Source organism: Coregonus lavaretus, assembly GCF_964263955.1.
Source record: "Coregonus lavaretus genome assembly, chromosome: 12".
NCBI lineage: Eukaryota > Metazoa > Chordata > Actinopteri > Salmoniformes > Salmonidae > Coregonus > Coregonus lavaretus.
The window spans coordinates 31,219,736-31,231,705 of record NC_139999.1 but is presented as its reverse complement, the minus strand read 5'-3'; the positions used below and the strand labels follow the sequence as shown (position 1 = coordinate 31,231,705).

Sequence of the window (11,970 nt, the reverse complement as noted above, 5' to 3'; positions counted from 1 at the left end):
TATGGGGAATTGTGTGTAGATGTGTTGATGAGGGGAAAAAAACTATTTAATCCATTTTAGAATAAGGCTGTAACGTAACAAAATGTGGAAAAGGTCAAGGGGTCTGAATACTTTCCGAATGCACTGTAAACCCCTTAAAATGATCTCTACCTTGAGTTTACATTCAAGAGTACACAACTGAAGAGCAATTATGATTAAGTTAAGAGAAATTACAGCTTTGCTCTGTTTGAATGACAATCCCTGTAGAGTGAAACAAGCAAGGTTGTTTTTAAGGGGAAGCATGTCATGTGGTTGTCTAAAATCTTATCTGATGGGACACATTGGACGAGGGCTTCTTTGGCAACTTGAACGAGAAGAGAAACTACAGGTAAAAAAACAGGACATTTAATTGTGAGTCAAACACTGGAAGCGGTTCTTAAAATAGAGGAGGCCGTTTTTGGTGTGTGTTGTGTCCGAGGAGGCTGGTGGGTAGCGGAACTTGGCGTAAGTCTTGTCACTCTCTGATTGGCTGACCCAGGGAAGCTTGATCTTGGTGGCGTGATTGACGATGACATCATCACAGGATCCCACGTGAAGTGAGCCAAGGCCATCGATGAAAAACTCTGTGACAAGAACCAAGGGGTCAGAGCAGTTAGTTTTTATGCTGAGGGCACTTCAAGTATCACACAATTTATATGAACAAATGCAACTAACAAACATGAGAAGAAGCTATTTTGTTCCCTCCTCAAGCTTTTGGATAACTGATAATGACTATTAAGACTGCAAAAAGGGGTTTTGTGCCCAAGTATCCAAATGTACTGTTACCTATATGACCTCCTTCCAAATGTAGATGGTGCAGCTCAGGGGTGAAATTGGGAATACAGAGGTAGAGGAGCCCTATTTGGAGAGGTTAGGATGAGGGTTGAGCCAGTGTTGAACACAAGGTTAGGGTTATGTCAGGATTAGTGTTAGGGTTATGGCTAGGGTTGAACCAGATTGTGGACATGAAGCTAGGGTTAAGGCTAGGGTTAGTACTTTTATCCTACTTTCTATCCTACTCCTCTTTGAACCAGTACGGTGCAGGAGCCCAGCTCCGGGTAGCTCCGGCTAAATTTAACCACTGGTGCAGTTGATGTTGTGGACAGGTACACCCTGTGCGGTGCTGGGGTTTGGGGCCATACTCACCCAGGTGGGCCACTCTGGCCAGGCGGGGGTCGAAGCCCACCTGCTGGACCTTGTCTGTGCGGGCCAGGAAGAAGTTGATGACCCCGTCAGTGACCACGCAGTTTGGGAAGCCCTGGATGATGTGGTGGAAGGCCCTCCGCATGTGCAGGCAGTCACCCTCCTCCTCCCCTGGCTCAATGGAGATGGTCTGCCTGTAGGTGGCAGTATAGCCTGTGGCCTCCCGCACTGCACCACCCACCTAAATCACACACACACACACACACACACACTGCATTAACTGATTCTGACACACACATACACATCAAGCACTGAACACAGATTTTCACAAATATTGTGTAGTGTGTACAATGCATAAACAAACATTAAGGATACTCCCAATTGTCTGAAATTGATATTGAGTGCATGCTGTAGTGATTTGATATACGAGGAAACCAATGGAAACCGAGGGGTTGGGTTAAATGCGGAAGACACATTTCAGTTTAATGCATTCAGTTGTACAACTGACTAGGTATCCCCCTTTCCCTTGATCATTTATTTTTTCCAAAGGACACAATGTTTTACTGTCTGTGCTTTTGTGGACCGAAGAAATAACTGATTCAAAGTGTCCACCAGACCAGCTGCTGACATGTGTAACCCATAGACTTCCCTCTCAAGAGCTGGAGTCCCAGTCTATGGTACACAAGGTCTATTCTATTCCCCCAGCCCATAGTAAGGTATCTGAGTGGGAATCGGGATCCATACAAAACCCCCTTCATCCAGCATCATGTGGGTGTCAGCTTTTTGGGCTTTTGTGTTTTACTTTGTGTTTTGTGCATGCTTAATATTGCTGTGGTGTGCATGTGCTACAAAGCAAGAATATGCCTTTACGCATCGGTGAAGAAGAGGGAGAGAGAGATGGAGAGTGTGAAATTGCTTGCATCTGTGTCTGTGTCCGAGTTTGTTTTCTTCTGTAACTAGAGAACAAGGCCGGGATTCAATCTTATTGCACTTGTAGCTTTTAAAGGCAAAGCTACCGTGTTCGAGAGACAGGATGTGGCTAGCTAGGTCATCAACATCAACAGAGGGGAACGCCTCTTCCACATTTTCCTAATTTGTCATCTTCAGAAGACAGCTAGGATAGTTTATTTCAATACTCTTTTCATGATGAACTGTAAATCAAAATTATTTTAAAACGTTAATTGAACTCAAGTTGTGTCTGTCTGGCAAAACGACTAGAGTGTGGATTGTGTTCCCTCATGCTACCCAAGACGGAATGTGCTGAATCGTGTAGGAGCTGTTTTTGGCTCTGCAGAGTAGCTCCCAGTGAGTAACAATGTGTTCAGAGTCCGGAGAATGCTTCTGAACTGGCATTGACTGTTGCACAGAAAGTGTTGAATTATGTCTTAGCAAAATATGTCAGACACCACTAACTAAAAGAGTATAACTATTTCGAACACTCATAACCGCGGACAGTAGGGGTGCCGAGGGTGCTGCAGTAGTTTTAGAGAAACATATTTTTTCCCCAAAGATAGTGCACTGGGCCTTTACTAGTCCTGTATTTTTCCAGTTTTTGTAACACATATGATATTTCACTTCTGGATTTTCACATGTGAAATCATGTTAAACCATGTGTTTTTGGAACACTTCACATGTGATGATATTTAACATGAGATTTCACAGGTGATGCCCTGCATACACAAATGTGTCATTATGATACACACAGTGATTTTAACTTACATATTTGACACACGACTACATTGTGTATGTTTATTTATACTGTAATTATTATTCAACATGTCCTTATCTGGGATTTGAACTCACAACCTCTTGGTTCACAGCATTCTGATCATCCTGCTATGCCACCATGTCTGTGTCAATAACTGATGTTTACCTGTATTCCTACCATTTGGTCTTCAAAGTACATCTCAGCTTTGTTAAAAATACACTCAAGAAAAACTATTATATTTATCATAGTGATTCAGGTGTAACATTTAACCAGGATAATATGCCCCACCAACATTAGACAGCTCAAATTGCTGAAATAAGTAAATGTAATCAATGATGAGAGAATAGTCAGAATAACTGATAGAATAACTAAAATAGCAGTGCAGATGGCTCTCTTTTGCTAAGTGCAGAGGTGTATTATAGGTATTGAATGTGTATGAGAATGCTACAGACTTTGTGGCGTAGCAGAAAGGGCAGTGTACCTCAAATCCAGAGGTTGTGAATTCAAGGATTTTTCCTGTAGGTTACTGGCTACGTTTTGCCAGTAAGTTACTGTGATTTTTACAATAACTTACTAACTAGTAATTACCAGGTAAGAAATGACAAATTCACAGCAACTTCTGACAACAAGTTAACATTAACTTACTGGAAAATGCACAATAAGCTCACAATAGTGCAGCTCATTACTGGCACATTCTCTTACAACAGGAATGGGGGGGATCTTAGTGCGCCCATCCCTGATGTAAGAGAATGCGTCAGTAATGAGCTGCATTGTAAAAGAGGTTATTGTGCATTTTCCAGTAAGTTAATGGCAACTTGTTGCCAGAAAATTGCATGAAATTTGTTATCAAATTGCTAAATCTTCTCTCCGCCCCATGGCAAAATGTGTAGAATTACAGCAAACTAGCTTTAAAACAGAAACATTTTCTCGGAATCCCATAGAAAAATGTGCAGAACAGACAGTGTCAAAGGTGGTGCTTAAGTTACATTGGCATAACAATCAAAACACTTAAACTGCTACAACACTTCCACTGACGGTTCGCACAAATATTTCACCATGCCCCCAAATATGCTAATGAACCCCACCAGTACTTTATATTCAAAATATTAGGTTGAAAAATGTCCCATTATACCTACAAGGTACAAAACTGTACCATGTGAGTTCAAGTGCATCTTTGACCTTTTTGTACCCCAGGGAACACTAGTGTACCCTAACCATACCATTGTGTTTAGTGCATTCGGAAAGTATTTTTGTTACGTTACAGCCTTATTCTAAAAAGGATTCAATTGTTTTTTTCCCCTCATCAAATCTACACACAATACTTCATAATGACAAATTTATAAAAAAATAAAAACTGAAATATTACATTTACATAAGTATTCAGACCCTTTACTCAGTACTTTGTTGAAGACACCTTTGTCAGCGATTACAGCCTCGAGTCTTCTTGGGTATGACACTACAAGCTTGGCACACCTGTATTTGGAGAGTTTCTCCCATTCTTCTCTGCATATCCTCTCAAGCTCTGTCAGGTTGGGTGGGGAGCATCGCTGCACAGCTATTTTCAGGTCTCTCCAGAGATGTTCGATCGGGTTCAAGTCAGGGCTCTGGCTGGGCCACTCAAAGACATTCAGAGACTTGTCCCGAAGCCACTCCTGCGTTGTCTTGGCTGTGTGCTTAGGGTTGTTGTCCTGTTGTTGGAAGGTGAGAGCTCTGGAGCAGGTTTTCATCAAGGATCTCTCTGTGCTTTGCTCCGTTCATCTTTCCCTCGATCCTGACTAGTCTCACAGTCCCTGCTCCTGAAAAAATCCCCACAGCATGATGCTGCCACCACCATGCTTCACCGTAGAGATGGTGCCAGTATTCCTTGCTTGGCATTCAGGCCAAAGAGTTCGATCTTGGTTTCATCAGACCAGAAAATCTTGTTTCTCATGGTCTGAGAGTCCTTTAGGTGCCTTTTGGCAAACTCCAAGTGGGCTGTCATGTGCCTTCTACTGAGGAGTGGCTTCCGTCTGGCCACTCTACCATAAAGGTCTGATTGGTGGAGTGCTGCAGAGATGGTTGTCCTTCTGGAAGGTTCTCCCATCTCCACAGAGGAACTCTGGAGCTCTGTCAGTGTGACCATCAGGTTCTTGATCACCTCCCTGACTAAGCCCCTTCTCCCCTGATTGCTCAGTTTGGCCGGGCGGCAAGCTCTAGGAAGAGACTTGGTGGTTCTAAACTTATTCCATTTAAGAATGATGGAGGCCACTGTGTTCTTGGGGACCTTCAATGCTGCAGAAATGTTTTGGTACCCTTCCCCAGATCTGTGCCTCGACACAATCCTGTCTCGGAGCTCTTCGGACAATTCCTTCAACCTCATGGCTTGGTTTCTGCTCTGACATGCACTGTCAACTGTGGGACCTTATATAGACAGGTGTGTGCCTTTCCAATCAATTGAATTTAACACAGGTGGACTCCAATCAAGTTGTAGAAACATCTCAAGGATGATCAATGGAAACAGGATGCACCTGAGCTCAATTTCAAGTCTCATAGCAAAGGGTCTGAATACTTATGTAAATAATGTATCTGTTTTTTATTTTTTATACATTTGCAAACACTTCTAAAAACCTGTTTTCGCTTTGTCATTATGGGGTATTGTGTGTCGATTAATGAGGACATTTTTTATTTAATCTATTTTAGAATAAGGCTGTAACGTAACAAAATGTGGAAAAAGTCAGTGGGTCTGAATACTTTCCAAATGCACTATATGTTCCAAGCAATAAGTATGAAACATTGATGCACTCCCAACCAAGATGTTTAATCCCCAAATAATTAATGTATACTCTACAACGCCAAGTGTCCTCGAGTTTTACGTTAATGTTACGTTGGTGGTGATAATTGGACAATTATTTACTTGATTCTGGGAAGCTTTAAGCAAAGTGCAGAAAGTCTGTGGCCCATAATGCTTTCACACTCACAGATCTGGTGGTGTAGCTGCACTGTATCAGGACATTCCAGGTTGCTACCAACAGAGTTTATGAGTTCAAATCCCATTTAAGGCTAAGTCCCAGTTCTGGTCACAGTACAAAATTATACAAGATTTTACAGTAATTGAAATCAGAATACAGCAGCATATTGTCAATTTATAGAAATATACAATGTTTTTGTATATATTTACTTTATTTTTACTGCAACTTTAGGCAAAGTGCAGAAGTGTATTTTAAGCAATAAATATATAGCCAATCTTCAATTTATCCACATAATTGGTGGCGCAGCAGGAACTTCAGGTAGCTAGCAACAAAGAGGTTGTGAGTTCAAATCCCAAGTGAGGTTAAGTCCCAAGTTATCAGCATACAGCATCATATTGTCCTTCACATTAACACTTTAATTTAGCTGTAAAAAATACAGTATCAGTCATGGTATCACATTTGAAAAATGTGCCTCCCGATGTTGTCACATGTATTTTACATGAGATTGTGTTTTCACGTGCTCACATGTTGTCACATGTAGTTTGATGTTATCAAATGTTGAGATTTTGCATCCCCATGTTGTCGCATTTATTTCACATTAATTTCACATGAGATCATGTTCTCACATGTGCTAACATGTTGTCATGTATAGTTTTACGTTATCACATGTTGCTTCACATGTTGTTACGTGATCACATGAGATCACACAAGATCACGTTTTTTCCATAAGGGTCAGCAAATTATGTCACACCCCCAAAAGACCCATCATCAAAGGAGGGTGGTTTGAACAGTCCCATGCTGTGTTAAAATCACTACTTTAGCAGCAATACAGCAGACCTGGGTTCAAACACTACTTGAAATAATTTCAAATACTGCACCTGTGCTTAATTGAGCTTACCTGTTGCAATGGAACAAATTGAAAAGTCTCAAAAGGGAAAACCCCTCTCTCTTCAGGCAGGCTAACACAAATGCTCAAAGTATTTGAAAGATTTCAAATAGTATTTGAACCCAGGTCAGCAATACAGTATGGCACGGCCTGTGCCCCCTCACCAGGTCCAGGGTGGTCTTCTCCAGGACGTCCACCAGTTTCTCCAGCTTGGTGTTGGCTGTGAAGATGAAGTCATCATCCACCCACAGCACATACTTAGTGGTCACCTGGGAAACAGCTAGGTTCCGTCCTGCAAACCAGCCCTAGTTGTTGTGACAGAGAACAGGATGTGGGACAAAGGAAGCAAAAGCAGTGATAGGACAACTAAGGACATTTTTTTCAAGAACATTGCTGACATTCCTTCCCAACCTTTTCAATGAAGGGCATCTGTCAAGTATTATTTAAGCAAACAATGTTATTGCTAGACAAAAACTATACTTTACAAGTACACTGGTTCCCATACATTAAAGAGGCAGCAGTGTTTAAAAAAAACCTTTCCAAATGGCATGATGTAATGTTCGATGTAGGGGCCAGAGACTGTCTTGGGGTTTTTGCTGTCATCAGCTATTACTATGGTGACAGTGGGATAGTATTGTCGCACGCTGTCGATGAGATCTTGGAGCTTGTCATAGCGCATGAAAGTTTTGGTTGCTATGGTAACAAGGGCACTGATGTTGTATTCTAGATTGAGAACAGAGAGAGACAAAAAGTTAGGGTCTTTGACATTACTTACGTTACACATTCATCTCAGATGTCATTTTGGTTATTTTTTAGTAAGTGTTGTGCTGTTGTGAGATGCAGTCGACCGTTATATTTGTCGACATACCCCCTTTGGGTCCCGTGTTGTAGAGTTTTGGAGTTACACCATGACGGATCTTGATGGTGAACATGGCTTGGTGTCCCTCTGTCTCAAACTGCACTGAAAGACATAGTGAGAGTATTTTCAACCTCATTACCACAAATCTATTCCAGACGGTATTTGGCGTAGGTCTTTGATAATATACACAACCAATAAAGTAGTAGTCCACCAGAAAGTCAGATGTGTCTGGCCTCACCTGTGTCTGCTGTACTAGGGTGGAACAGTGTGTTGGTGTAGGAGACAAACTGTAACTGCCGGTTCAGGTTGGGCAGCAGGCTGCTCATCAGGGTCATGTGCATCTCCCCATCACCTTTGACCTTTACCCCCTCAACCTCCGCTGCCACATTTAACGCTCCCAGGGTGGAGGTGAAGTTGACCTAAGAAAGAAAAAAATTAAGGAGACAGGGAACAAAGAAGATAAAGCAGTAAGGAAATATTATGTTTTTTAATTGACAAAGACCAGACAGATGGAATAGTACTGGAAATAATAACTCAAACCAAATGTTATTAGTCTACTTACTGTGTACAGCTCTCTGGGAATGTCTTGTAAGGCAAGTCCTGAAAACATCTGACATCAATTTACTGGCATATTTGATTAAGCAGCTGGATGTTAATCCAATCCAAATACACCACATCAACTGTCAGCTGGAGTAAACACTTTCTCGGTTGTGCAACAAAATACTATTCTCTGCTCTAAAACAGTCATCCAGAGCAGCAGGTTATCAAGGTAGTAATAATGGTAATGGTAGAAATAGTAGTTGTCAGTGGGTGTAATAATAATACAAGTACATGTTAGATTGTTGAAACACCTATTGTCTGTCTCTTTAAAATACTGAGTTTTACCTCCCTGTAAGAATACCCTGATGAAGGTAATTTGAGACCGATACGTTGGTGATCCATTAAATTGTTGGAAGCGTCAAGATTACTTGTGCTTGAGTTTTCTTTTATTTATATATATTGTTGTAAGAGGACAGTCGTTCCCTGAATTTGTAGCTTCATCTAACTACACTTCTCTTTCTGTGCTTCCCTTATTTTACCAGGTTTCCTTTACAAATTAGGTTTTAAATATCAAGGTACCTTCTCGTTTATATCAAGGTAAAAAGTAACTAATCCCTGTTATAAGTCAGACCTGGGATGAGGATGGTTTTGAGCGGCCGTACTTCCACCCCCTGTGTTGGGTACTGCAGAGGATTGTTGGCCTCTGCCACAATGAGCATATCTACAGGAGTCTGAGACCTGGAGGGGGACAGATACACATCAGGTTAATAATCAGTATTCAAAGCTATTACAGCTAGAATGAAGCATCATGAACTCTATTACGCTATTTGTTTCAAAGCTGGGGTAATGTTGACATCCACTCCTTCAAAAGACCTACAGCAAGTTTAACCTAAACCTAAGAATTTACAAGCTTTGAATTGAATCACATGAAAGGACAGACACAGCAACTTCCCCTAGTGTAAGGAATAACTAAGATGATATATGGGATGTCCTTCCCTTTCAGTTCTGTGCTGGTGTACAGTCCTGTGCTCTCACCTCATCTTGAAGCCCTGGTACTCCTTGGCCCTCCGTTTTTTCATCTCCTCCAGCTCAGAGGCCTCAAAAGCAGTGTGCAGGGGGTGGGCCGACACCCGTGGGAACAGCAGCTGGCCAAAGGGCAGGTTCACGCCACCACTCTCACCCTCACACATGCACCCGTTACGTGGCAACAGACTGGAGAGAGATGAAAGGGACGATAGGATTCCATCAATTAAATGACAATGAAACAAAATATAGGAATTATTTAGAAGGCCTTATTTCAAACACTGACCCTGCAACACTCTCCTTCAGGCGATAGGGGATGTGGGCAGATCTGTGGTCCAGTTCTGGGAGCCTCTCCTCCAGGTGCCTCTCTACTACAGGCCCTGGTCTCTGGCGGACATCCACGGTGGTGTAGGCCCGGGTGGGCCAAGAATGGAGGAGGGCCACCACCAACACCACTGATGCCACAATGGCCAACAACACTGTCTTCCTCAGGGAACGCATCCTAAAAACTGGCACAGCACACAAGGACAAACAGGAGACGCGCTGCGGTCACCACCTGCTTTGGTGGTTAAGTCCAACAGTATGTGACCATATCTGAGGTGACAAGATTAGCCTAATTGCTGGATGAATTGAATGCTGCCATGATTCGGTTATCTTCAGATACAGTAAATGGCAGCTTAGAGTATCACATGACATCTGATTTGAACACTTTCTAAACAATTTTGTATTTGTTATGCATCTATATCCATTACAGTAAAAGAGAGAGCTGGTATCATACCCTACTGCCTGTATCCACTCAGAGAGAAGATGTCTCCTGTAGGCCATTGCATTCCCCAAAATCCCATAATGAACAGGTAAAGACTTTCCCCATCTGTAAACAATAACACATCAGTTATGTTTATTCAGTAGGATAACGGAAGTAACTTCTCATTTCCAAGGACACTGTATTAAAAATGGCCCAGTGAAAAATATGAACATTGGTGAAAATAAAAACAATAGATTTAGAGGGGAGGAAACTGCAACATGTAGGTACATCAAAGGTAAGGATGTTTAGCAGATATGATGGCCTTTCATAGTGATAAAGAGCTGTTAACTGAATGGTAGTGATGACGGTTGTGTTAACACCGGAGAGATGCTGAACAACATCTAGGGGGAAAGATCTACATTTCTCTACAACAAAGCTCTACAATAAGGCACAACAACAGGAGCCAAGAGAGAACTTTTTGGGTTGGTGATATTTTTTATGATAATTCCCAGTGTTCAGATAATCAAACAATTCTAATGACTCAGTTTTAAAGCAGACATGCAAGATCGCTCTGGGTCATACTAAGGTCGCTACACTAACTACTTCTTTTGGAGAATGCATCTACTGTGGCGATATCCCACTTCTGACACCAGTGCAGCGAATTCAGGTGTCACTGCGACTGTCACTGAAGCACCAACTGATATAGTTCACCGACTGATGATGACATATACAAGCCTCATTGAATTGGCTCATATGAGGCTTTGATGTCATAATCGTCTGTCAGACTATCATGTCTCTGTGACGGTGAATTATGTTACTAAGATTTCAGTATTTTTAATAATGAGATATGAACAGTTTATTTCCAAAATGCTATAGCCACCAATTCTTCAAATTTGTTTTTTTTTTCACCAGAAATGATTGCTTATGGTACCTTTGTATGTGTGTGTAAAACATTACTATTCTCAGATTTTTAATTCATAGATTTTAGCTGTGTATTAAAAATGTGTTTTTTTTGCTAAATACTATGTATCCATTGTTTAGCTGGAATGGAATGTTTGTATCCTGTATATTCGACTGTGATATGTGGTTCTCACCTAGCCATCTTAAGATGAATCACTAACTAAGTCGCTCTGGATAAGAGCATCCGCTAAATGACTAAAATGTCAAATGTAAATGTTAAACATACAGATCTCATATTACTGTATTGATTATATATATATATATATATATATATATATACAGTGGGGGAAAAAAGTATTTAGTCAGCCACTAATTGTGCAAGTTCTCCCACTTAAAAAGATGAGAGAGGCCTGTAATTTTCATCATAGGTACACGTCAACTATGAAAGACAAAATGAGAAAAAAGAATCCAGAAAATCACATTGTAGGATTTTTTATGAATTTATTTGCAAATTATGGTGGAAAATAAGTATTTGGTCAATAACAAAAGTTTCTCAATACTTTGTTATATACCCTTTGTTGGCAATGACACAGGTCAAAAGTTTTCTGTAAGTCTTCACAAGGTTTTCACACACTGTTGCTGGTATTTTGGCCCATTCCTCCATGCAGATCTCCTCTAGAGCAGTGATGTTTTGGGGCTGTCGCTGGGCAACACGGACTTTCAACTCCTATGGGGTTGAGATCTGGAGACTGGCTAGGCCACTCCAGGACCTTGAAATGCTTCTTACGAAGCCACTCCTTCGTTGCCCGGGCGGTGTGTTTGGGATCATTGTCATGCTGAAAGACCCAGCCACGTTTCATCTTCAATGCCCTTGCTGATGGAAGGAGGTTTTCACTCAAAATCTCACGATACATGGCCCCATTCATTCTTTCCTTTACACGGATCAGTCGTCCTGGTCCCTTTGCAGAAAAACAGCCCCAAAGCATGATGTTTCCACCCCCATGCTTCACAGTAGGTATGGTGTTCTTTGGATGCAACTCAGCATTCTTTGCGTTTTGGAAAGAAACTCTTCATACGGTATACACCTTGATTTAGAAGAATATGAGATGCATACAGTGAGGGAAATAAGTATTTGACCCCTCTGCAAAACATGACTTAGTACTTGGTGGAAAAACCCTTGTTGGCAATCACAGAGGTCAG

At 41.4% G+C, this 11,970-nt stretch overlaps 1 protein-coding gene across 1 annotated transcript; it reads right to left on the bottom strand.

Moving 5' to 3' along the window:
- Positions 1 to 384: 384 nt before the first annotated feature.
- Positions 385 to 9,626, bottom strand: LOC311137872 (beta-1,4 N-acetylgalactosaminyltransferase 1-like; the record flags this gene model as incomplete). The annotated part of the gene is made up of 10 exons (XM_084172477.1): positions 385 to 602; positions 1,165 to 1,402; positions 6,868 to 7,008; positions 7,239 to 7,426; positions 7,572 to 7,664; positions 7,801 to 7,981; positions 8,125 to 8,162; positions 8,734 to 8,840; positions 9,138 to 9,314; positions 9,412 to 9,626. 10 exons carry the CDS (start codon positions 9,624 to 9,626, stop codon positions 385 to 387), a joined length of 1,596 nt encoding a protein of 531 aa, XP_084028603.1.
- Positions 9,627 to 11,970: the final 2,344 nt, after the last annotated feature.